The sequence below is a fragment of the Limanda limanda genome, chromosome 20 (assembly GCF_963576545.1).
Source record: "Limanda limanda chromosome 20, fLimLim1.1, whole genome shotgun sequence".
In the NCBI taxonomy this organism is placed as follows: domain Eukaryota; kingdom Metazoa; phylum Chordata; class Actinopteri; order Pleuronectiformes; family Pleuronectidae; genus Limanda; species Limanda limanda.
In genome coordinates this window covers 6,710,530-6,737,679 of record NC_083655.1, presented here as the reverse complement: position 1 = coordinate 6,737,679, position 27,150 = coordinate 6,710,530, and the positions used below count along the sequence as shown (strand labels likewise).

General features: G+C 43.0%; 1 protein-coding gene across 1 annotated transcript; it reads left to right on the top strand.

Annotated features, from left to right (window-relative positions):
• The first annotated feature begins 569 nt into the window (after positions 1-569).
• Positions 570-26,415, top strand: ube3c (ubiquitin protein ligase E3C). The gene is made up of 24 exons (XM_061093874.1): positions 570-670; positions 1,283-1,393; positions 1,544-1,597; positions 2,594-2,668; positions 2,931-3,077; positions 3,193-3,308; positions 3,425-3,582; positions 4,371-4,524; positions 5,568-5,788; positions 5,967-6,118; positions 6,526-6,713; positions 9,552-9,638; positions 9,761-9,918; positions 10,629-10,855; positions 13,161-13,265; positions 13,688-13,775; positions 15,856-15,953; positions 16,383-16,515; positions 17,744-17,991; positions 20,736-20,948; positions 23,318-23,506; positions 23,603-23,669; positions 23,798-23,928; positions 25,538-26,415. Exons 2-24 carry the CDS (start codon positions 1,328-1,330, stop codon positions 25,706-25,708), a joined length of 3,246 nt encoding a protein of 1,081 aa, XP_060949857.1. The 5' UTR covers positions 570-670; positions 1,283-1,327; the 3' UTR covers positions 25,709-26,415.
• The last annotated feature ends 735 nt before the right edge of the window (positions 26,416-27,150 follow it).

Sequence of the window (27,150 nt, the reverse complement as noted above, 5' to 3'; positions counted from 1 at the left end):
AGAATGTAGCTAAATGCTGTATTTATATTAATAGATTGACAGATTTATATCATATTCATCTTTTGTCAAGGGACCATTTTTTGCCTACGGACCACAAGTTGTCCACCACTGATGTAGTGTGTGTGTGTGATTATGTGCTCAGTGTAAATTAATAAATACAGAAACAATCAAAGGGATGGAGAGAATATATCTAACTTTTAAATATACTATACTACTATTACTACAACTACTATAACTACTAAAACTAATATTATATTTCACATATCTTGTGTCACAGACACAGACACACGTGCACACACACACACACACACACACACACACACACACACACACACACACACACACACACACACACACACACACACACACACACACACACACACACACACACACACACACACACACACACACACACACACACACACACACACACGTTTACAGAAGCTTCTCAATGGATCTAGTTGAGAGGCGGGTTTAACCCATTATTATTGACGTGACTCCTGTCCAATCAGCGGCCGGTGCTTTAGCCGGAAGCGGAAGCAGTGACTCCGGCTCTTCCCGGTGGTGTGTTGATGTCTGTAGAGGAGGAGGAGAAGCAGAAGACGAGTGGATTAACACCTGAGCTGCTCCTCAGAGTTGTTGTGTGTCTGTCTGACCCGACCTGTCTCAGGTAAACGATCCGCAGGTTGCTGGTTCACGGCTCTCAGACGAGTTTCCTGTAATAAGAGCGGAGTAGGAAGAGAAAGAAGGACCCCCCCCCGTAAAGTCAGCCTGTGTGAGTGCTTCGCTGCTGTGCTAGCTAGCTTGCTGCGAGTGCTAACGTCAACAAAAATCACGCTACGTACACATGTGTGAGCCGACGCTGCGACTTTGTCACGAATAAATGTGTGATGTGGTGTTTCCGGTGTTGTCCGGAGTCCAGCGGCGTAAACGGCGAAGTTTATTACGTGACAGCTGCTGAGTCATTAGCTAGCTAAGTTGACCGGCTAGCTAACTATTGTTGTGAAGCTGTTAGCCGTTGAAGTCGCAGACGTTGACCGTTCCTTTCCGGTCATCTCCATAAGCACTCACCCACGTTGAGGTACATGTGTTTTTATACATATCCCTACACGAACCTCCATCGGAAACGTAGCAACGTGCTGTAACAGTTGGAGAACACGTTAGCCCCCTAAGTTAAAGCTAGGTCACGAGTCGTCACGACATTGTTGTCACTGGTGTGTTCGTTGTGTGTTTGCTCCGCCACCGAGTTCACTTCATACTTTCTCTTTCTCTCTCTGTGTAGAAACAAGCTGCGACCTCTGGGTCAGTCCATGGGAAGAATCTAACAATGTTCAGCTTTGAGGGAGATTTCAAGACAAGACCCAATGTGTCACTCGGGGGAGCCAGCAAAAAGGTTGGTGTGGTTCGACCTGTCAGGGAGGAGATGGAGATGGAGGGGAAGGTGTCATCTCCATCCCTGTTCCTCACGTTGATGATACAGCATTAATGATACAGTATGTTTATAATGTTACTGATTGGGTCTTCTGTTTTGTTTTTTTCCCAGGAGGAGAAAGCATCTCTGCTGCACCGCACCCAAGAGGAAAGAAGAAAAAGAGAGGTAAACTTCCACCCAGTTCACACACTTGAATAAGTCCTGAGATCAGATCACTCATCTGGAGGTGGTGTGAGATGGATACGGCCACATTATTTAAGATTAAGATACATTTTATTATCCCACACACATGCACAGACATGCACAGGCACACTCATGCAAGGGGAAATTTAACCTCTGCTTTTAACCCATCTGGTGCCAGACACACACAGAGCAGTAAAAAGAAAACTTGTCCGTAGATGAGGTTTTGTCCTTATTTTCTATAAAATTTTAAACTGTAATGCCCGGGAAGCAGATGTTAGGGGAGTAAGGTGCCTTGCTCAGGGGCACTAGACAGGGTAGGGAGAATCCTCTTGGATTTTTGGACAGATCAATCCAGGTTCGTCTTTTTGTTGTTTCTCCTTGGAGTCGAACCAGAGACGAACCAGAGGCCCATAGTCCAAGTTTCTGCCACTAGTCCAACGCCTCTCCCTTAAGCCGTGTGAAGGCAAAGCTGCCCCGGGCCTCAACTAACCGACCACCTACTCGACTGACTTTGTTTGTGACACTCTACTCATATTTCTTTCTTAAAATCTTTCTTCATAGTAGATCTTCATGCCACTCATTGATTAATTCAGTCCCTCCTGACTTTTCACGCCGCTCCGTTTCTCAAATGCTTGCTCGCGCCAACACACACACTCAAACATTGCCCCACACATCTGTAAACTCAGACTGGGTAAACACAACATAATTTTGTCTTTGTAAACACTAATGTCGTACGTGATTCTTTTGGATATAGAGCAGGGAGGTTCAATCTGATCACAAACCTGGTCAGGTTAAGTCTCCTAGTCACTGTATGGGTTTTAAGCGCTCATTGAAAGATCCATTGTGTGTCTGGGGAGGAATTTCCACTATTTTGTTGCACTACTTCGCAGAAGAAAATGCGTATAACCCAAAAGAGTACAATGAGTAAAAGATACTGGTAATTTCATCAGGTCTAAATTCTGTTCTTTGATCTGTTAGGATGAAAGAAGACGTCTTAAGAATGCTATCATCATTCAGTCCTACATACGTGGATACCAGGACTTGAAACGCCAGGTAAGTCTGCAAGACGCCCTTTGTACCTTTCATACATCACTTCCCTGTTTTTCTTGGGTAAAAAAACACGTTTTGAAATTGAGTAAAAGTAGGTGATGGAGCCATGAATATATTCACTGGTTTTGCAGACATAACAAGTGTGTCTGTTTAGGTGTTCATAAAGTTGGTATGGTCTCCATGTTTTGATTTCACTTCACTTTTCATAACAGGTCTGCTGAAACAGACTTTTTGCAATATTTAACCGGTGTTCTTTCTCTGCCAGTATGCCATCCAGAGGGCCAGGTTTGATGAGTGTGTCAGTAAGACGCATGCAGGAGGGGCTCAGCATGTCTTGGACGGTCCTCGTCTTTGCCTCCTATCAAGAGAACTGATATTTTTTTACAGACAGAGGGTGGATGCACATCGATTGGTGAGGATGCAAAATGTGTTTAATTCTTAAGTGATTGTTGCACTGATGTATTTTCTAGCTAGAGGTCTAACCATGCATACCATACAAATTTGTCTCTGTTTGTCTGTTTCTAAAGATATGGTTATGCCAGAATCTGGTGAAACACAACAGTCAGTTTGTGAAGCTGTTGGCGGGGCCACAGAAGCAGACATGTACGTTTCAGATCAAGACGATCTTAGGCTTCTGCTGCAGGTAATGCCCTTAAAAACTCATTATGAATTGATATTTAAGCTGCATAGAGACACAGCAAGTTGTTTGGAACTTATTACTAATCCTCACTGTTACTCTTTCCTCTTTTCGTCTCACAGACTCCTCCAGAACTGCAAGGACGACAGTTTAAATGTGGCAGTTCCCATGCGGATGCTAGAAATATTTTCTTCAGAGAGAACCTATCTTCCTGCTATTCCAGATCCTAACTATGTAGCTTCATTACTCGAGCAGATTTTGCACTATATGGTACAGAAAGGTATGTTAACAGAGGAATTCACTGGCTTATTATTAAATGAATGTATTTAGAAGCCTTGATATTACATGTGAATATTTAATAGTTAAGTTTGCTGTAAATCGTTTGGGAGGATGCAAAATTTCGCTATTGCAGACACTTATCTTATTCCACTGTTTGCTACCACACAGACAGAAATAAACGAACACTTTAAAGCCGACTGTAACAGGGGCGGGTGTATGGAGATGTTAAATTTGTGGTGGTATCATTTGATCTGAAGTGTTTGAACACTTTAATCTGTACGTGGGCAGTTCCCGCTCTAACTGGCGCCTGGTCAAGTACATCTCATTGTATTTACAATTTCCCAGAAGTATGACTCATTTTCAACAGTACTGTTCAAGATAATTCACACTTGTCAACATAATACATTTTGTTTGATTGCTAGCACTATGTCGGCTGCAGAGAGAGCCCGTCCTAGAGCCTAACAAGACAGGAAAAGTAGCTAGCTGTTCTTTTACAGCTGAAACTACGAAAGTTAGGAGAGTAGTCTTTTTTTGTTGATGCTTGTTTCTCCTTTTCCCACTCAGTTTATTAAATACTTCAGCTGCCTCTATTTTTAAAGTTAAATTACATGGAGAAAAGTGCAGACAATTGACTTAATAATCTTCCTTCAATTCTGCACTAATAACTGCAAACACAAACATTTACTACTTTTTATATTGATGTAGAAGATGCTGTAGTATGTCTGTGGTGTCATCTGGATGCCTAATATTCTTTTTTGAATCTTATACCCGTTTGTGTCTTTTGTTCAGGATACTACAGGTCGCTGTACATTCTGGTGAATCACAGGCTCCCTTCCAGTCTGGAGTACAGCGACGCTCCCTCTATCCCTCTCGCAAGCACATTGTTGGAGCACATCCTCAAACCCCTGCACTTTACCTACTCCTCCTGCACAATAGGCGCAAGGTACGGTATCAGTGTGAAATCTGGGCTGTTTCAACAAGTAGTGGATGGAGTTTGGTGCTTCGATACGAGTGAAATTTAACTAGAGTTTCAGAGTGGCAGGACAGGAACATGAAGAGCTGTGGCTTCAGAATAAATATGCTGAATAACTTAAGTGGCATTATATGTCCACAAACTTATTGGTTATTGGCCAAATGTAAAAAAATAAATAAAAAAGGGTTGATAATGGCAACGGCTAGTGGTGACTTGTGTCTCATGGTAAAATTACTCACCATGAGTCTTGGACTAACAACCAAACTGAACTTTTTGTTGGAGTTCCTTGTGTAATGCCGTATTTGTAGCATGACTTTTTGGAGAAGGTGAATCTCCCATATTAACAACAAATAATATCACAAGTAAGTCTTCACACTGTATGTTCATCTGTTGAGACACTTATAAAGTGCAGACCTCCCAAGTAGCTGCTTTTTTGGCGAAGAGAAATATAACCTCATGTTTGCAGGAAGGAAAAGTGTTTGCCCCTAGTGAATTCTTTTGGAATCATCCATTAAACTGATCGGACAAACCACAGCAGTTTTTTGTCCCCTCCAGTCAGTGGTGAAGCAGTAATTGCTTCAGAGACCAATTTACAACAAGCCATAAAATGCCCCCAGACTTGCTCGCTCGCCAAAGTGCAGAATATCAGGTTGTTTGCCCTCAGTTTGAGACATTCTTAATAACACACAACAAGAGGACTCCTTTTCTTCTTTGAAGAAAAGCAAGGCGGGAGTGAGAGAAACTTGTGTACACACCGACTCCAACAGCTAATTATCTGACTTGACTCACCAGATGTGTGTGACTGAGCCACACAAAGCCGCTCTGTTTGGAGAGACAACACCGGAGTACTCACGAAGCAGAAAGCGCAGGGTGGTGTTAGAACAGCCCCCTCCCCCTCGCTAGTTTTCTCATTAACATACTGCATTTTGTTCATATCAGTATTCATCTAATGTGTTTACTGGTCCAATGCCCACCTGTCTAATCTTTTTTTTTGCTTCTCTGTGGCCTTGTAGGCAGTTTGTATTTTCAGCCTTTACTAAGGAGTTCATCTCGGCACCGTTTACCGAGCAGATCTTTCACTTCTTTATCCCGGCGCTATCGGACCTCCGTCTCTCATTCCCGTTCGAGGCCTTCCTGAGCTCCCTCCAGGGCACCGTCGCCTCCTCCTCAGCAGCACAGAGCCAGGCACCGTGGATATTTTACTTTGTCCTCTCTGCAGGGGAGAATTGCTTAGGTAGGTGCACACACACTCCACTGTTTGTAGTGTAAACTCCTTGTATCATTATATATTGCAGTATGTTCATATGAAATAAATATGACTCATTTCAGGCATAAACTCAGTCTGAGATGGATTTATAGAGGTAAAAATAGGATTGTTATGTACAGTAATAAAGATGGGTGTGTGTTGGCAGGTTCTCTCTCAGAGGAGGGTCTCCACCTGTACCTCCGGGCCCTGCAGACGCTGCTGCCGCTGCTGCCCGTGTCGGAGGGCAGCACCAGGCCTGAGGTGAGCAGCGACTCGGAGGACGAGGATAACGCTGGAATCCATTCATCATCAATGCAGGTATGATGCATTTACTTATTGGATATCAACTAGAATGTGCACAGGCCTAAAAGGAATGGTGGTGTTTAAAGAAGTTATGCTTTTCGTATTTTCAATCAATGTTTGATTTGTACTTGTTAGTAGCAGATTCCCTGAGTTTAGATGTATCAAGAATTTGCTATGTCAAGTAATGTGGTTCATCCTGTTGCATCAGGATTTGCTTTCAAAAATGTCTCACGAAAAAAACATACACACAAAAACCAGTGAATTTCCTGTTAAACAGGATGACATAGGACACAAATATGGAATTAGAATTGATTAACCACGTGATAAACTTAAACGTGATTTGATTTAATTCTTTCATCTTTAAAGCTCATTCCTGTCGTCATTCCAGTCCTTCTTCTCACACCTGTCTCCTTCTCTCTCAGGATGACAGTCGGATATCTGTGCAGTTGATCACTGAAGAGTGCGTCCACAAGCTGGACACCAAGCATCAGACAAACGCTCTGCTGAACCTGGTGTGGAGGGATTCAGCCAGCGAGGAGGTCTTCACAATGATGGCGTCCATCTGTCACACACTAATGGTGCAGCATCGCCTCATGGTGCCAAAAGTCAGGTAAGAATACAAAAACCCTGTTGATTATTTTTTAAACAGCTCAGACACACTTTGCTTTCTCATGCAAACGACAAAAAACATAATGTAAATTCATCAGACCATAACAAAAACTGAACCAGGCAGTGAAAAAAACCTGATATGAAAATAAATTTAAAGCCTTCTTCATTTTTATTTCATACCATAACATTTTATTCATCTTGTTGAGATCAGCTTTGCTTTCAACGGGCTTGTTTACACACCTGCCTGATTGAGTGGAAAACTGTGTCTTTATGTGTTTCTGCGCTGTAAGCAGTAATGTAAATAACGGTGAAGTGCGGCAGGCAGTTATCTGTGGTCCGCACCCACTGGCATTTACAACCGGCAGAGGAAGCAGGGATGTCAGGGAAGCTGTCACTCTTGGATGGGGGCAATTACCCCTTCTCAGGTTGATTACATTAGGGCCAGGATGTCAGAGGTGGCGTGGGGCGGTGGGGCGGATGGTGCATTGACTGACGGGAGGTGATCCAGACTGAGCTTCGTGCATGGTCAACCTGCTCTAGTTAATTATAAGCGGAGCCCGTTGCTGCCAGTTGATTTTTTATGTGTGGGCGGGGATGTGTATGTATAAAGATTCATACCATGTTAGCAAATGTGTTTTACTACATATCTGTTCAGCTAACCTCAACATGAATACATGCATATAGGGACAAGTGATAAAACAGGACTCACACACACAGCTGGAGTCTGATGCTCAGCGAGTAATTTTTGTGCCGTAGACTTGAGAATGTAGACGAACTTCAGTTTATCCCCGCGTACCCCCCCCCGCCCCATCGTTTCCTTTAATTTTTTACGGCTTCCTCCTTCCTTTCGCTTTTACCATAAATCCTGCCCTTCGTCTTCCATCATTATTGGATATCTGTACAAAATAATTAGCTCACTGAGAAAGATTAATCACTGCAGAAGTGGACGGGATAGCTTTACAAGAGGCTAAGGGGAGCAAATTGCATCCCGGCCTTGATTTACTGCACTTACAGCAAAAAAAAAAAGAAAAGTGGGGTTGGCCAGTTGTCCAGTCGGCCCGGCGAGCTGTCTTTTTTAATAAATATGTAAAATCTCTCATGTCCCTGCTTCTGCCTTTTTTTAGAGGACAGTGAAAATGCTGTAAAATAATTTGGGGCAAAAATTTAGATTTAATTGTTTTTACAAATTGTTCTCAGCCCAGGTTTGTGCTAGTGGCCGTTCTGTAATCTGACTTTAATTGTTTAGACTTGGATATTTGGTGTAATTTCCCTTTGATGGTTTGGTTTCACCCGGTGTAGCACCCTGTCGCTAACGGAGCTGGCTGTGATAGAAGTGAGCACAGATGAGCTTTGCTCCTTCATTTACTTTTGAAGACTTGCTGTGATTTTCCCGTGTGTTGGCCATGAGATAATGATGTTGATCTTGTTTATACAAGAGAAACACATTTTTATTCAGGCGGAAAATCGGTTCAGTCATCATGGTATCAAATCTGACCCGAGCACGCCTGCTTTTTCTGCTGAACAGAGATTCTTTCATTACTGCGAAATGAAATGATCCTGGCATGATTCATCAAGCTGCTTTTCTCACACACACACACACTCACGCAAACACACACACACACACGCAACCCCTTTTGATGTCTTGACTTTGTTTATTAGTGGTTCATTCCATGATTGAAATGGGGGTTTGGGTTCTCTCAGGCCGTAAATCAGCATGTCAGCTGGCATTTAGTGCTTTGTTTCCCATTTCAATCAAACACCCGCATCACTTGTTATGAGCCCACTGCACTACTCCCCGCTTCTCTCCTGAGCCTTGTTGCACTGACAGATGGCGAGCGCTCGGCTCAAACCATTTTTCAAGCCGCACGAGGGCCGTGTGACACTCTGCTCCGGACGCTCATTTCCATTTTGGAATTTTTTGAATGGGTTTTTGTAGATTGAATGCGGGGATGGGAATTTGAGCGTTGACATTGAGATGAGAAAGTTCGGGAAATGCAGAATTCCCTTTTCCCTTCTCTTCCCTCCTTTTCCTCTGTTGACCTCTGGTCCTCTCCTCCACTATGAATTCATGACACTGCCCTATTAAAGGCAAGCATCCTTATAGGTGTCAGGACTGCCACCCTTCAGACAAGGGCCTATTATATGCAGGGGCTACTTTATTTTGCCTTTTAGCTTACTTACCACATTATTGTCACCTGTACTTACCCTCTGTGTGAAAAGCCATGCAATTTAGGAGTATACACAAACACACACACACTCGAACAAAGAGCAGCTTCACACCTCGGTGCCACAGCCCGTTGAGTGCAACGCGACTATAGCAAGGTATGTGGGCCCTCCTCAGTGTTATCATGTAATTCACTGTGAGTGTGGAAGCATGCTGGCGCTGCGGGGTCACAGCGAGGAGCAGGCTTCCCCTCCTCCTCCGTCCTCCATTGTCTTGCTCCCGTGGCCATTAAGTTAAATGGGCCTCCAGCAGGAAGCCAGAGGGCTGTTTATGACCCGAGCTGGGCACCCTCGCCAGCAACTAGTTTACTAATGGAAGGTGCCTCGCCTAAATAAAGCTTAATGGCTCATTTAATATCTTTTCGGCCCTCACAAGGTATAAAAGGGGAGAGAAAGGCCAAGAAAATTCTATGAGGAAAACGTTGGATAACGCGGTCATTTATTTTGTTCCCCTCCTTTTACTTGTGTCCTCTGGTTAACGGGGCAAAGTTAACAATCAGAGCATAGCAGACATATTGGCGGAAAGTAATTTTACTGTTCTTCACACTGATTGTGTCATCTGACTGAAATAGTTCATCTCTTTAATGTGTCTCATCTCCCTGTTTGTTCTCTGCAGACTTCTGTACAGTTTAGCTTTCAACGCACGTTTCCTGAGGCATCTCTGGTTCCTGATCACCTCCATGACAACTAAAATGATCACTGGGTGAGCTAATGCTGTTTTTATATATCTTTGTAAGATCATACTAATGAATGCAGCATATTTATGCTTACGTCTATACTTATGCCTGGTACTTAGTCCCGTCCTCTGTGTGTGTTTCCCCTCAGCTCCATGGTGTCGCTGCTACAGCTGATCTCACGAGGTTCTCCCATGTCATTCGAGGCCTCGAACCGCATCATTCCCCTCTTCTATCTCTTCAGCTCCCTCTTCAGCCACTCGCTTATCTCCGTGCATGATAGCGAGTTTTTCGGGCATGAACTGGAAGGTAATAAACACAAAAATGGCCTCATGTCTCTTATAAGTGCCATATGTTATATGTACTTTCAGAGCTTTAAAACTAAAAGATATAGTGTCTGGGGTTTCTGGGATCTTATATGTCCGATGCCGACTAAGGTGGTCCACTAATTTCAGACTCTTAAAAGACTGAAAGGCCAAAGCAATGCATAAGTAATTTGTAATTAGAATTTATAATAAGTAGTATTTAGCAGTATTTATTACTCATAAAAATACTCTGCAGACAAGTATTTTCCCAGTCAACTTTTCCCTTTCGTTTTGTTTTTACCCCCAGTAGGAGATAATGGCCGACTCTTCAATTTCATCAAAATTATATATATTTAAAGATGACTTTGAGCCGAATTTACCCTGAATTCTCCCTTCATATAGCTCATCTCCAGCTGAACAGAATCACAGCTGATTCAATGAACAAATTTATCTGGTTGTGTTCAAACAGTTGTTTTCTGCTGTAAAATGTAAATTTGCAATGTCTTCACAATGGACAATAATGAGTGATAAACAAACTCTATTCAGGACACACCTCACCCTGGACCTGTTTATTGTTGGACACATTTGCTGTTCTTTGCAATATAATGTCTCATTAATGACTGTTGCTTTCATCGGTTGAATTTTGTCTTGCCGCCATGGGATTGTAAAAATCAATATCTGTAAAAGACATTGAATTCGTCTCCTTCTCAACAGTTCAGACGCAGTCCTCCAGTATGCCCTTCACACTGACAGAGCTGGTCACTTTGTCTCGCTGTCTGAGAGATGCATGTCTGGGAATCATCAAGCTGGCCTACCCTGAGACCAAGACGGAGCACAGAGAGGAGTACATGGTGGCCTTCCGCAGCGTGGGCGTCAAGACCAACTCTGAGGTCCAGCAGCGTATCCTGGCCGAACAGAAACGCTGGGTGCAGCTCTTCAAGGTAGAGTATAGAAAATTACTCGCATATACGTTAAATAATATCGCATCTGGCATTTAACTCCATTTATTTTCTTCACTCAAATCCTGATGTGAATGCAGAAATCGTAAATATGTTGCTCGAACTCTTCGCCCATCGTCCTCTTGCTCTCTTTGTTGTGTCTCTCACTCTCATTGTTGACTTTAAATAGAGCGCAGGAAATAAAGTGAGGGGTGTCGAGAAACTGCTCTGCCACTCTGTGTGTGTCCGTGTTTACACTCTCACACATGTACACACAGACTCACACAACAAACATGCTAAGCATCTTGACCTCAGTGATTTAAAAAATCACCTCAAAGTAACTAACCAGCCAACCAGTGTGTTGTTATTTTATGTTAATTTCAGACACTAAGCAGTACTGACATTAAGTTGTATTGTTCTTAATAAAATGACATAGTGAAAAATGTAATTCCATAACTGTGTCAAGAACCAAATGTGGCTTTAGAATTGGACTGTTATAAATCTATTACACCTGTAGCATAGAGCATTCCTCATGTCTTATCTTTGCTATTGGCGGCTCATTCATCTTGTCTGTCAGTGATGGTGTCACCTCTGAATGGATTTCATCGTGGAGGAGAATTTTAAATCAAACTCCTCTTTGCTCGAAGCGTAAACCGTGATCTGCGGCACATTAACATGATGCTTAAGAGTTGTGTAGCCTGTCTGTGCGGTCAAGCAGAGTGGCCTAATGCTTCCCTGTGTTGGATGGAAATCGAGCATGTGTGCATGAGCAGGCAAAGACAAGGTGGAGCGCTGCCATGGAGGTCATCCATTGGTTATTTACCCAGAGGAAATGAGGCAGAAGACAGCATTAACTTCATTCTCCTCGGCTCTTATTCTCATTCTCCTTTCTCCTCTCCTCCATTCTCTGTCAAGGAAACGGTAATTAAGCGACTCTGTTCTTGGCTGTTAGTCTTTGACAGAAGGATTTAAAAGTGAACACTGGTGTTTCTGTGAGAAGGTGGCAAATACGCAAAGAGCATGTCAGTATGCTTCATAAAGGATCTGCTCAAAGGCCTCTTGTCAGCTAAAACGACCCATTAAAGAAGTGAGAAGCAGGGGAAATGCATTTTCCAAATTGAACGGTGGGATTTACAGTCCGTTTAACGCTGCTGACCCCTAACACGCTAATGTTTGGTTCGTGTCATCAGCCGTCCCTCCCCATCTTTTATCACCTCCATTGTCGAGCTATCTATTTAATTGAAAGAAGTTAATTGAATGAAAATGATCAACTAAGCTTGTATTAATATTGCTAATGGAACTTTCTTCTTGGCCATGTTTGGAGAACGATGTCACGCCGGAGTTTGGGAAAGGCCCATTAAGGCTTGCACTTAACCCGATGGGCTAATTAAGGAATGCTTATTCATTCCCAGAGTCAGGGGGTAGGCCTCCTCCAAACCCATCGCCACGCGTCTTTTACAGCATTTTGCACTTGCCATTATTGCGGACTCCAGTTGCCTCCCAGCGATTGGCCGAGATTGATTGTCACTCTATGAAAATGGCGTGCTTTGGAAAAGAAAACTTCGATTGAAATAATCTAGCTGGGGGATTATATGGAAATCGAGTGGCTGTAACTGTTATGGCAGACCAGACGTAATGAATTGTCGTGCATTGGCACTCATGAGGTTATATGGTGGGTGTCGCAGCAACAGTAGACCTGTTCGGTCCAAATAAGACTGAAATCTTTACATTTGCAAAGTAAATGTATTACTATAAAGTCTTTGGTCTCAATCCTGGACTTTCTGACTGAAATCCTAATTCGGAAAAATGTATATCAACTGTACCCAGCAGACAGTGTTAATGAATAAAACAGATTCTGTTGGCGGTCGCCTGAAATTGCTCTGTGAACGTTACAAAGTGACATCCGGGTGAAATATTGTTGTAACCCTGAACCTTCTGCAGGCTAGGGGAGAGCCACGCTTCTGCATGCAGCACTGTGAACCGCTGCTGCTGCTGTGTCTTTTGAATTCTCTGTCCAGTGGCTGATGTCAGCAGACCTCGCCAGTAATTAACAGGGCTGGACATTGAGGGACGGAGCAGGTCGTTTTTCTTTTATACTCCCCATAAATGGCTCACTAATGGCTGAAGTCTCAAATTGCTTTTTTTCCCCTAAGACAAGGCACCTGTTTGTCAATCTTATGTTCTCTCCTCTGAAATGTACTTGAATCGTACGTTTTGTTGTCTAACAACGAGTTTGATTTAGCGCGGCAACAATTGACGGAGTTTGAGGTGCTAATGTGTGTATGGCTGTGCTTGATCTACTACACAGGTCATCACTAACCTGGTGAAGATGGTGAAAGCTCGCGACATTAGACGACCTTTCTGTCCCGCAGGTCATTGGCTTTCGTCGGAGGTCAACATCCGTGCTGATAAGGTACTTTACTGTCGTCACACCTGCTTGGAGTTAACCAGGCAGATCATTGTTGCATGTTGCCGTGAACAGCAGTGAGGCTTACACGTGTAATTATTAGCTCTCGGTTTTATTAAAGTAATAATAATACTTGGTCTTGAATATCAAACATTTCATAGAGACCAAACTAACGATAAACAACGTTAACATGCAAAACAAATAAAAATTACAACTGTGAAGCTGCAGCTGACTGAGAAACTTAAGCTTATGATTGTAATAGTTATTTGATAGAAATCAAATAGCTCATTGAAGTTCCTGTGTGTGTATGATCAAGGGTACACCTGTAATTAGCTACATAATATCGAGTAGATATGTAAACTGAGGCCCCTAACTATATTCCCAGGTTGGTTTGACAAGTTGAACTGACCTGTCTTTTGCACCTCCAGGTCACACAGCTGTACGTCCCCTCTGCAAGACACGTGTGGAGAACGAGAAGGATGGGTCGCATCGGGCCACTCCAGTCAAATCTCGATGGTACTGTAATCTGTGTTAATGTTTTGTTTTGTTACGACACATTAAGAATAACCTTTTGTGTTCGTTGTGCTTTAATTTTAAAATGGAGCGATACATTTACATGTTAGTGTGTCTCCTTATGCCTTGAAAACATTAACCCTTACAGTGATCCTGCCCCGTAGTTGTCTTTGAATAGCCTGTTAATGTTATTTCTCCTCAGCCCCAACAACTAGACTCTCAGCCTGTTATTCACTTTGCTGTACTTAATGTACAGCACTGAGCTGCTCCACTGGCAATGGGTGGAAATTTAGAGTTGTATAATGCTTGTGTCAGCTTGATACATTGCCCAGAAAATCATCCTAATTGCTGTCCAAAGTCACCTTCTCTGTTTGCTGCTCTTATTCTATAGAGCTGTGCATTGAAATGCATGAAGAAAAACAAGGAATCATCTTACTAGTTTATCTCTATACTAGACAGAGGGATGAAGGTGCAGGACTAGGAAATAGATAATAGATTTCCCCCCTTACAAATTATAGTTTAGCTTTTTTAGCTTAGAACAAATGCTTCTTAGTGTAAATTTCATTTCACAGGGACAAAGTAAAACCTCAGAAATAGTCATTAACCTTCTCTGTTTTCAACAAAGATACATCCCCACATTTTCTCTTAATTCACTCAATTAGGCACTTAGAGGAAAGCACAGTGATGCACACAGGGCTTCAGCTGGCTCACCCGGGTTTCTGTGGAGTATGGTGTGAAAACAAGCTGATAACAATGTGTGTATGATCTACCTAATGCCACTCAGAGGCTGCATGGGATAAATTCAATTAGTGTGAAATTACCTGATGAGCTCAGCCACATCTGGTCCATGTGTTTGTCTGGCCTTTTCTCATTTCCTTAAATGGACAGGCCCGAGGCTGATGAACGAGCAACGTATTGACCACTCCGCGGCCATATTTCTCCTCAAAGATGGAAACCTGATGGCAAAATGCAGATCAGATTGACTAATTGAGCAGAATAATTGAGCTGCAGTGGACGCAAAGTGAGGAGGGTGAAGAGCGGTTTAGCTATTGTGGCATTTTCTTCGTGGGCTAAACGACCTAAACCCCGAGTTTAATACAAAGCAAACATCAGCTTAATGGATTTAGCCCAACATGTGGACGTGCAGCTCACAGTTGGGTTAATTAAAAGGGTGAAGGATGTCAAATGTCTTTAATGGCGCTGTGTGCTGTAAGCTGTGCACTGGGTCTTAACTACTGAACTAAGCACCGTGAATGGTAATGATACTGTCAGATGAGTGTTATACACAGAGGAGCGCTGGATGTTTGGAATCACAAGCTAATCTTTAAACTAATCAAGACTGTGACTCGAACAGATTCAGCCCTGTAGAAGACAAAATAATTGTTCTCCTTTTTATCATTAGTTTATAGACCAGTTATTTAATGATTAACTTTTAAATATTTGAGAAGCATCTAACCTTTATTTTCACAGTTTTTGCAGAAAGTTTAACAATCATCTAATTCAACCTGACAATAACAAAAATAGATGATCTGCAATTCTGCCACACCACATTGATAGAGGACAGTGACGGGAACTGAAGATTGCCTTGGAAATGTCATCGACCTAAATGCATGGATAGTCTTTTAAAAATGTTCTAAGTACAAAGTTATAGTGCAGTTGAATTGGAGTAGCTACAAGGGCTTGGATGCCAGCTATAAAAATACACTTTGATTGGATCTCTCAGTTTTGGATAAAAGGGTTGAGACCAAATACTTAAAACAAGTTTTCAAAAATTTCATATAAACTCAACCATCATCAGGATATCTGGGATCATTCCCAAAGAGGTGTAAGTAAAAAAGATCAGAGACGGGAGTTACAAATTGATAGATCCAACAAAATACAGTTTATAGGTAAGCTAACCAGAATTTACATTTTGGATTTAATTACTTTTTCAGGTTGAGAATATCAGCAGAGAATGACTGATTGTCCAGAAACCAGAAAAGTTAACATGTCCATTTTCTTACTCAGTGGCCTCTTGTCACCCATTGCTGGGGACTTTAATTTCTCACCCGTCCTTAAATTGTGTTTATCTGTCTTTCTGCAGTCGGCATGGAGCCCGCACAGCTGTCTGTGACGGAAGAGAGACATCTGGCCATCCTCACGGAACTCCCCTTCGTGGTTCCCTTCGCGGAGCGAGTCAAGGTGCTGCACCGTTGTCCCACCTTAAAGTGCAAAAATATACACATTTTGTGGGCAATATTAGAACAGAACTGTGCTTTTGTTGCTGTAAATTATACACTGATGTTTATTTTTATATTGTTAAATATATTCTATTATATTTAACATCATGTTTTTGAAGGGAAAAATTTGAAAGCCAAGTTCATGTTAATACATTTTGTATATTGAGTTGAAACACGGCTGTGTTAGTGTTATAGGATCAGTTCTCACAGGAATAATCAATCTGCTTTTTTATTGCATTTAATACAATTACCTTCCTCCTTTCTGTGACTTTTCACCCTGAAAAAACTAAAATAAGGTGATAAAGTATAAGTGATAAAATGCAATTAAAACCTATTGTTGAACATTTAAACCTTTTAACTGACCCTGCCGCCCGGGTTTACGTCTTTTTAGATCTTCCAGAGGTTAATCTATGCCGACAAACGGGACGTTCAGGGTGACGGGCCATTCCCTGATGGTATCAATGTCACCATCAGGCGCAACTACATCTATGAAGACGCCTACGATAAACTCTCTCCAGAAAACGGTAGGGCTGGCATTGCTGCGGCTTGAATAAAAGCACTATTTTACGTCTGCATTATTATGTTGTGTCAAACGCATGAGGCCAACGTACTTAATCATCGCATTGTCTGGAAAATGTGCTGTAGTTGTTGTATAAGGTCCCTCATTCATTTTCAATGTGACAAGTACAAGAGGAGAGGAAGTGCGGTGCTGTAAATGTTTGACGCTGTCACTGAAACTCTTGTTATGGTCCATAAAAGCTTAAGACTGAGGATCGAGGGTCCAGTTTGCATTAAAGATGAAGGTTCGCTCTCTCCTTGTGCTGAATTTCGGTAAAGCGTAATTGTGGTTCTGATTATTATAATGGATCACATAAAAAGCAGAATCAATTATTTTAAGTCACCTCTTTTGTGTTTGAATTTGAAAGGGCACTTCAGTGGGGCCACTCTGATTAAAAAGAGTAGTATGAGACCTAGGCTGAAGACATGATCTATATCATTTATGTGTCTATAAGTTATAGCCACCTTGATTTATCACTGTACATTAATTATTCTGAAAGATGACCTCTTATGGAATTTGATTTGAATATTCTAAGGTCAAAAAATTGCTTTCTTGCTAAATATGTTTGTAAGGGCAGACAACAATGCGCTACGGTAGATTTAAGGAACATAGGACTTTTAAGCTTTGTCTTTGTTTACAGGACTAATAAGGTCATTCTCGACAAGTTTGCTTATTGGCAATCTTGATAATCTATAATTTCAAAGCTAATGGAACCAATACTTTTTTTTCATTACGTCTGGTTTTTCTTCAGTATTCGTCTGCTGCTTTTACTGCTTTGAAAATTGAAAGATGACATTTTTAAGTCATTGTATGGCGTCCAAATCTCTAGCGCTCTGTAAGTGTAGCAGAAAGGAAAAGCCTCAAAACTCCGGCCTGTGTCTAAAATCCCTCCCTTGTCCACTCAGTCATTCCACTATAGTTCTACTCTATATTGAACAGTAAATTTTGATTACCGATATTAATTCATCTTTGTTGTTTTGTGTAATCACTGCCCATTGGTCATTTTCACATCTCTAAAATGCTGAGACTTTCACTGTGTGATTGTTAGCAGAAAGTATTCATCACATAAAAAGGGCTATTGGTTACATTTATGAACTGAAAATATGGCCACAATTTACTGTAACCATGAATATTGTTGTCCACGACTCAGAAATCCTTTTTCTTTAAACCTCCTCTGCTCTGTGGTCTGTTAGAACCGGACCTGAAGAAAAGGGTCAGAGTCCATCTCCTGAATGCTCACGGTCTGGATGAGGCGGGCATCGACGGTGGCGGCATCTTCCGGGAGTTCCTCAACGAACTCCTCAAGTCGGGCTTCAATCCAAACCAAGGTTTCTTCAAGACCACCAACGACAGCCTGCTGTATCCCAGCCCCACTGCTGAGATGCTGGTGGGAGCCTCCTTCACGCGACACTACTACTTCTTGGGCAGGATTCTCGGAAAGGTGAGATATTAAAGTAAAATCTAGTAAAAATAATAGTGATGTGAGATATTTCCATGCCCTTACATTAAAAATGCAAAGTAACATAACATAGCTCTTAAAACAAGGAGGGATAATGGACGATAATAAAGCTCTTCACATAAAGAGAATTTTAATATGAAATCACAGATGGCCTTAACATAATGACCAATACGTCAATTAATAGTCGTCATAGTCGGTGTCAACGCTTCCCTCGCTGTTGATGTAAATTCAGAGGTTGTTTCTGTGTTTGCTCTGGAAACTGACAGCGTTTAAGAGAAATTGCCGTCATTTGTTTCATAAAAAGATTTTAGGGTTGGGGTGAGAACTTGAACCTCGCACTCCTGCAAGCCCTAGTTTTCTTAATTGGCTTTATGCGTAATCTGTTGACAGCGTTGTTCTCCCCGTCCCGTCCTTCTTCCGATGGCACTATTTATTAGAGCCTAATGTTTCTAAATCATCCTTAATGCATGTGGTAGTGATTGTTTATCAAGATGCCTTCCTCGCAAGGGGGGGGGGGGGGCTGGCTGGCTGGCTATCATCTCAACCTGGAGAAGAATTACCTCATGACAAGCGGTCGCCTCTCAATTAGGGCTTCCATTAGCCGATGATTCTTACCTCTTGTTTGTGTAGTGATTGCATTTGGCCGGCACTAAATCAGTGGGCCCACACAGACAGGACATAAATAAGCGTTCAAAGCATGTGGTAATAGCATTTTGATCTGTTTTACAGTCAAGAACATCCAGGTCTCTTCTCTCTTGCTAAGCCCGAGATGGTTCAGTCCACTTCTTCTCTGTGCTCTATGCAAGTGAGAAATGATCAATCAGCAGCCCCCAGCGCTCCGCCCCCCCACCCCTTCAATATTGTGCTCTCCATAGCTAATGGTTCAGGCAATTAGGTGGGGGGAAATTAATTTGAATTTGACTTTCAATTAACCCTATCTTAAGTTCCTCTTTCTCCATAAAAATGGACGTTTGAGTGGCCATTTGAGGGGCGTATTGATATTTGTTTAGTGCCGTTACTGCCTGGGTAAAAGGCACTCGTTTATATAGATTGGGATTGCATCACTGCTGCCGCAATGTGCACAGTGCACGTTGCGGCTCAAAGGACACAGGAGATTAATACTGTTAATTAATGTCCAAGGCGTGCCATTGTTGTGGAGGTGATGTATTACAGGCAGGAGTGGCTTGTCTAGGGTACTCACTGAAATGGGATTGAACATCAGAATAGAGGCCAGTCATCATCCTTCTTCCTCACTTGTCCACCCAGCTGGCAAGCTGAAAGATTTAAGCCACAAATGGGGAAACATGAAAACAGGTTCCTTTTGCTTTTGTGCCTCAAACCTTTCAGCCTAGAGATCAAAAAAGTTAATTTAATTGCGATGGGAGTGTTTAGTGATGTCGATTTGTCAGAATCCCATTTCTCATTATGTAATGTGACCCATGGGAGGTCCCTGTTGTGCTTCATTCATCTCTCATTGGTGCAAAACCTCCAACCTCATCAGCAGTGGCCTTACCACTCTGTAAACTATCAGGGGTGAGGAAAGTTTCATCCTCCTGCCTTCTTCAACAGCACACTCCTGCACAGCCTCTCCTCACTAATCTTCAGCAACTGACGGTTTGGAGGTGTGTGAGGTTGGCCCCTCTGATTGATAGAGATGTGTTTGAAAGGCATTATAATTTTATTGATTCTTAATGCTGTAAATTAAGGAATTTATTTGGCAGCTAACAGAATGCACCTGCAATGTTGCTGGCATTTATTCCACCTGATGGCGCCGCGATCTGTATTAATTGCGTTGCCACTGCACTCACTTATATTAAAAGGCCTGGGCCATAATAATTAATTCTTTCCAGCCCAAGTCATTTTGGCACAATTTCTGGCAATAAACACTCATAAATAAAGTAAGTGGCATTGAAAAAATAAGGCTACAGGTTTTTTCCATATACTTATTGCTGCCTCTTCCCGGCACAAGTGTTATTGATAGGTTTCAAGGGGCCACTCGGCCCATATGGTCTGAAACGAGCTCCGGCCACGAGAGAAATACTAAGTGGATTATTTTGCATAAAAAATAGACAATGTTTGAAGTTGTGCAATTAACCTGTGTTTAGAAAATAGCCATGATTTATGTGTGCGTGTGTGTTTTAGATGCATGCATTATGGAAATCCCCTAGATTTATAATCCATTTAGCTGATGCGGTCAGGGTTTTTAGTGCGATCATTTATAAAGACCTGTATATTTTAATGCCTCCTACAGGCTCTTTTTCGGACTATTCCAGTACATTAGCTTTGGGTTTTATGAGTCACCTGCCCGGCTGTGGTTCTTAATGGCACTTAAGGTCAAGGTGAGAATTGGCATTTATAAAGTTTGAGGTGGGTGAAACAGAAGCCGGTGTGCTTGAGATAGATTGTGTTCCGTGTTTTGCTCTATGTCACCATGATGTGACCAGATTTACTGTCTTATCACTTGATATCTTGATCACTTTCTTTGATATAAGAGCATAAGGCAAATCTAATGTTGCCTAATGTCCCTTGTAATCATATTTTTGTTGTATATGTACCTGCTACTTAATGCAGGTCCAGTGGTTAATCTTATCTAATCATCATGTTTTATTCAGTGACACCAGTAATAAACAGTTCCTGCTCCGAGCATTTCCTCATGTAGGTGAATTTGTCAGGATGTCCCTTGTCTTGCTGTTGTCCTCCCGTTGACGTCCATGTTTCACCCACAGGCGCTGTACGAGAACATGCTGGTGGAGTTGCCCTTTGCCAGTTTCTTCCTTTCCAAACTTCTGGGAACCAGTGCAGATGTGGACATCCACCACCTGGCCTCGCTGGACCCAGAGATGTACCGCAACCTCCTCTTCCTCAAGAGCTACGAGGGGGACACGGAGGAGCTGGGCCTCAACTTCACCGTGGTCAACAACGATCTGGGAGAGGCTCAGGTGAACAGGGTCGGGGTTCAGGGTGGGATGGAGTATGTTCGTTCAGCCACATGTTCATTTTGTTTCCATCTCTCTATCCTGGTCAGTAATTCTCGTTCAGCCATCTTCCCCTCCTCATGTTTGATTCCTCTCTTGTGGCGTTAATAATTCATTTCCTCCATGATGTACCACTTTTCAGCTCTGGAAGAGATAAAGCACGTTGCCACTGTTGCCCTAAGCGCTGCTGCAGTGCAGGGAACACAACGGCTCTGTTGACCATTCCACCTGCCTTTCCCCCAGAAATGATCTCAGAACACGCCTGACAGAAGCAACTAGCTGCTCTTAAGCACGTCCCCTCCAAAGCTCAAGGCTGCGGAGACGAGCGGCCGTCATCACACTGAATCACCCGGGCCCAGACCTGCACTCTGCCCAGACCCCCTGTTTGCTCAGGGCCTTAACGCCTCTTATTAGCTCTTCTCAAACAACACCTGAAATGGCCGAGTCACAATGTAGCCTTCCTGGTGGCAAATAGGGCATCGCAAACACGATAGGGAAAACAATTTGTGAAAGATTAGGCACACACCCGGGAGCAGTCTGCCCTGCATTTGCCCTGGTGAGATAGCCAAAGTAAGCAAGATAACGACAGTAATTCTCTTACATTAGCACATAATCAGAATCCAACACGGGGGAGACAAAAAAAACAGAAAATGATCACTGGTCAGTGCAGCCTCACGCGGATACACAGCGATTAGGGGATGGACAAAGTAAAAGTGGATACTGTGGATTATAATACAATCTGGTTGCAATTGAACACCTCTGTTTACTTATCAATCAGTTTTGTTGAGACTGCGTCAGAGAGATTCTGATTGTATTGTCCTTTTTGACTGTAGTTTGTGTTGTTGTTAAACAAACATCCTGTTGAGTGTCACTCAGTTCTTTTCTGCGTGTGACTACTGTTGCTCAAATGTTCATGTTTGTTGTGTGTTAGGATGAATTCAGGGAAAAGTTCGGAAACTCACCTTGTTTGTGTCCCTGAGTTTTTTCTTTAGCCACGAGTAAATTAAGTTGTATTATCTATTTTTTTAAATCTTAATTTGAAAGGAACTAAAGCTGTCAAATATATGTAATGGAGTCTAAAATACAATCATTTTTGGTAGCATGAAGAAGCATAAAGCAGATGTACTTACATGTACTTACAAATACATATTTTAGATTTAGTGTATCATTGTGTAGTGTAAACTGTCCAGCCTGCTGGAGTGGAGTCATCAGATATCTTATCCGGTGTCTGGATGAATTTGATGTTCTTCTCTTAACTAGGAAACAAAAAAGGGTTGTTTATTTTATTAATACAATTATTAATACAGAAACAAGCAACTAGGGGCAGAATATTGAAATCTACATAGGATAAACTCAACGCCCCCCCTCCAGTTGAGATATCTCCACTTTCCACAGGGCTTTTCACCATGTCACATTACATAATGTTGCTATGTTTAGCCTCTGTATGCTGCTTATTGTTGCTTCTAAATCCTAAAGAAAAATCATGTTCGATTTACTCTTTTATATTCATATTTTTGGGGCATTAAACTTTTTTATATTTGATGGAGATTAAGCATGAAAGGGGAGAGTGAGAGGGAAAGACATGCAGCAAAGGGCCAGGCTGGAACCGGACCTGCGCCCACTGCAGAGGACTCACATGGGATGCCTGCAGATTTATACTCTTTGTCGTTGTGTTTATCATCGGTGGTCAAAATTTAAAGAAAAACAAAAAAGTGAAGATGGTACCTAAAGTCACTGAATCCCTGTTTTTAAAATTAAGTCGTTAAGTATTTACGACACAAGATCACATTCACCGAACGCAGGAGAACTGCGGCGGAAAAAGATGAACATTAAATTTTGTCCCACCGTGGCTGTTATGATGTCATCATACACTCGGCTTTATGAAGAGAGATAAGCACATCCTATCAAGTGCTAACTGCTCTAAAGCTAATGAAAAGAGAACCTGGGGCCAAATTGTATTGGACCAGATGTTCATTGGACGTGCTATATTTAGAAACATTGCCATGCACTTAAACTCACACGTGCACGAACACACACACACACACACACACACACACACACACACACACACACACATCGAGCCTCACCTTTAATCAGAGTGCTGTTGGAAAATATTTAATTACCTTTCTGTGATTGAATGAAATCCACCTGGCACAATTAAAGCACTTACATTGTTTGTTGGTCGTCTGGCAGGAGAGGCCGGCTCAGTGATCTGCATAATGAAGTATGCATATGGCTGCCTGACAGTAATACCACTCAGAAACAGAAGGAATGATCCATCTCCTTATAAACATGAAATATTTTAACTAAACCTAAATCTGTTTTGGATGCAGGTGGTTGAACTGAAGCTGGGAGGCAAAGACATTCCTGTGACCACAGCCAACCGGATCGCTTACATCCATTTGGTGGCTGACTACCGACTGAACAAGCAGATCCGGCCTCACTGCCTGGCCTTCAGACAGGGCCTGGCCAACGTGGTCAACCTGGAGTGGCTGCGTATGTTTGACCAGCAGGAGATCCAGGTAATCAGCGCATGAACAAAACAAAACTGCAGATTAACACCGAGCACAATCATGGGTCACAAAAACGTATATGTATGCTCTCATGCTTTTTTACAGGTGCTGGTATCTGGGGCTCATGTGCCAATTTGTCTAGATGACCTGAAAAAGTTCACAAACTACTCAGGTACGAGCGAATATCCTTATTTACGCTCCGTATGTGTGAGGTGCTTAGAAACTCAAGCTGCTTTCAAGATACAGTACTTATGAAGGTGGCTTATACGATATCTTTTTGTCGATCATCATCTCCTGCAGGCGGGTACTCGCCCACCCACCCTGTCATCACGATCTTCTGGGAGGTGGTCGACGGCTTCACAGACGACGAGAAGCGCAAACTGCTGAGGTTCGTCACCAGCTGCTCCAGACCTCCTCTGCTGGGCTTCAAGGTGAGGCTTTACCCGACCCACACTTCCACTCCATCTTACTCAAATCTGCAGACTGTGTACTACCTGTATTATCGCCAAGTTTACCAAACCCTACAGAAGGGAGTGTTCTCTCCTAATGGGCTTGTAATGAAAATACCTCGTCTGATAACAGCCCTCAAAACGATCATTTTCCAATTAAGCGGCGATAAGAGCGAGCCAGTGCGGTGAAGCCTTATCTCCACGTCCACTGTTGTTTTGTGGTTCATGACCTTCGTGTGTGTGTGTGTGTGTGTGTGTGGTGGGGGGGCTTGGTCAGAGATCATGACTAGACAAATATTACCATTCAGAACCTCGGTAGCAGGTTGAACCTTTGCACTTTTGCCCTCTGTGTGACACAGCAGCGATTCCCTGTTAAATGAAAACACGTAATGCTTCTATACGTTGTTTCAGCCTCCTCATTACTGCTTCTCTCCTCCTTCTGAAATGATTTCCTCCCTTATTGGAAACCATTTGACTTTCTTACTGACTTGATTTGTGGGACACTTAAGCAGTTTGAGATAGGGGGAGAAAAAAGCAGAAAGTGTTGCTCGGGACCATTAAAGTGTTTTTATGCGTCTTACTTCATCTTAACCAGAAGCTGTAATTATCATATGATTGGTTTTATGACTGTCATTAGTTAAGAAAATCTAAATGCGTGCGACGGCAGAGCGAGGGAACAAAACTCTTCCTCAAATCCCTTCGCAGTCCCTCCTCTTGAGGGTTTAATAGTTGCCTTCCCTCCACATTTAATCAATTTGACTTTGGCCGGCGTGTGGATGCTCCCTCCTCCCACCCATCTCTTCTCCAGGGCCGGAAAGGGGCAGTAATTCGTAGGGGGAGCGGCCCCTGACCCGGCCCTCAGCCTGAGCCAGCTAAGCCTTAATTAGCTGTCGTGAAACGGTCCAGGATTCACTAGAGGAGAAATAGCTCTGTCAGGAGAAGCCATTTAAAAAAGATGATTGAAACTCTCTTTTTTTTCCAGAATGATAGCCGCGGTAATGACACTTTCTCAATAAGCAACGATAGTTTAATACGGTAATTGTCAGAAAAATGGGGTCATTACGGCTAAGCCCCCAAAGAGCCATTTAATCGGGCGAGTATGGCCGCCGAGCCGTATTCGCTAACTTTAAATAGCGGGATGAAATCAGGGTGGAGGCTAATTCGGCGGCCCGGCTTGTGATGGAAACGCTCAGTGTCACCGGCTGCAGATGAGGTGGCCTCATCATACGGAGGCTTGATTTAAAAAATGCCAGATAGACAACATGAAATGACCATTCCTCCAGCGTCTCATCCGAGGGTCAAGCCGCGGGCCGGGTTCCCGCTTGCTGCCTTTCAAGCACTAATCTGGTTTCCTAAATTTATCCTTTCACTGTATTAGCTTAGCGCTTAATGTCTCTCTTTTAACATTTATCCCCTTGTGGAATTTGACATTTATTGCCTAATTGGGATTGCTTTGGACATGGTGATCAGCGCCGACTCGATTTCCCCCTCTGTCTTTAAACACCTCATGAGGAGCAAAGTCTTTTGAGTTTTAATCTGCAACCGCTGCCAATTTGTCATGTGCTAACTAACGACGTATGTCCGCACACAGGAGCTGTACCCGGCCTTCTGCATCCACCACGGAGGCACGGACCTGGAACGCCTGCCCACGGCCAGCACCTGCATGAACCTGCTCAAGCTGCCGGAGTTCTGCGACGAGCACCTGATGAAGAACAAGCTGCTGTACGCCATCGAGTCGTCGGCCGGGTTCGAGCTGAGCTGAGGGGGGGGTGGGGGGGCTTCTCCGGCCCTGCATCCATGGACTCTGTGTCGTAGTAATGGGAAGAAAAAGGCTTGGGACAGAGAGAAGGAAACGAGAACAGGGAAAGAAAATGATGCACTGACCTGCCTGATTTACTGTGTGTTTGTGTGTGTGAGTGTGTGTGTGTGTGTGCCAAGTGAAAGGGTGGGGGGGGGGATGATCACCCACAGACTGAAAGGAAAGGGATGAAGCGCAGTAGGAAGCCTTTTTTTTTTTTTTAAATCCTCGTTGCTTTTAAGAAATTTAAATGTTTAATCGCTCGTCGGAACACTTCAGTCGAGTTGTGCAGGAAATATAATGCGCCGAAATAAAATCAAGAATCCAACGGTAGCAGCTGCTCTCTTGTGTAATCTAACATGAACGGACAGTTATTTTTCACCAAAGATTAAGTGGCATCATATTAAATAAAAAATAAAAATAAAAAAAGGCAATATAAGAACAGAAGGGCAGACTGGAGGACTCCGAAGCCACCTTGTGATGAGCCAAGGGCTGCTGCTGCGGAGGAGGAGGAGGAGCTTTGTGTACAGCCATCATTTATTTTCACACAGAGGTCATCAAAGCGTCAGTTTTTCTGATTTCTCATATGATTATTATGACCAGTAGTAACCATCGTGTCCGATAACCATGCACACGCCATCAGTGGAAATGACTCGTACTGCTGGACTAACTCGGGGGGGCGGGGGGAGGGGTCTGGGGAGGATTGTTATATGATGACGGATTTGTGAATATGTACATGTTTACAACAACTCTTGTATTATTCATTTATTCAGTATTTGTACAGGTGGGTTTTTTCTTTTCCTCATGTGTGTGGATGGAGGCTTTGTTAAAGGTTAAAGGTCAACACTCTCCTCCCTGGTCGCTGCCTGAGAGTTTGCTCTCAGGGAGCAAACCGCAGCGTAACGTCCATAAGACTCACAACTGATCAGTGTACTAACCGGCTGACGACAAACAGAAACAAGAGTGTATGGAAATGAATAAACCCACTTTTTTCTTTTTTGCAGTTTCTTCCCACAAGTCTCTCTCCCTGTTGCTTGTAATTTACAGTAATGAGCGAGACATAAAACAGTGCTTTGTGGGGAAATCTCCTCCTGAGTTTTATGGCCTCTGACATATAATTAAAGAAACATCCAGTTAAGAAACACTGAGCAGAAGTATTCTGGCCTTGCATTATCGGGCTGAGCACAAATTAAGATTGTGTGCGTTTGTCATAAATCTACCTGCCCTCTGATGCAGCCGGGCGAGGTATCCATCGCTCCTTGGATGGAGTCCATCTCCCCGGCCCCCCCGGCCCCCCTGGCCCCCTCTCCTCCACTCAGAGCCCGAACCCGGAGCAGCCGCCGGGCCGGGGAGCTCCAAGTGGTAATTGGGTCTTAAAAACCAGACTTGTCATTGAAATGAGGGAT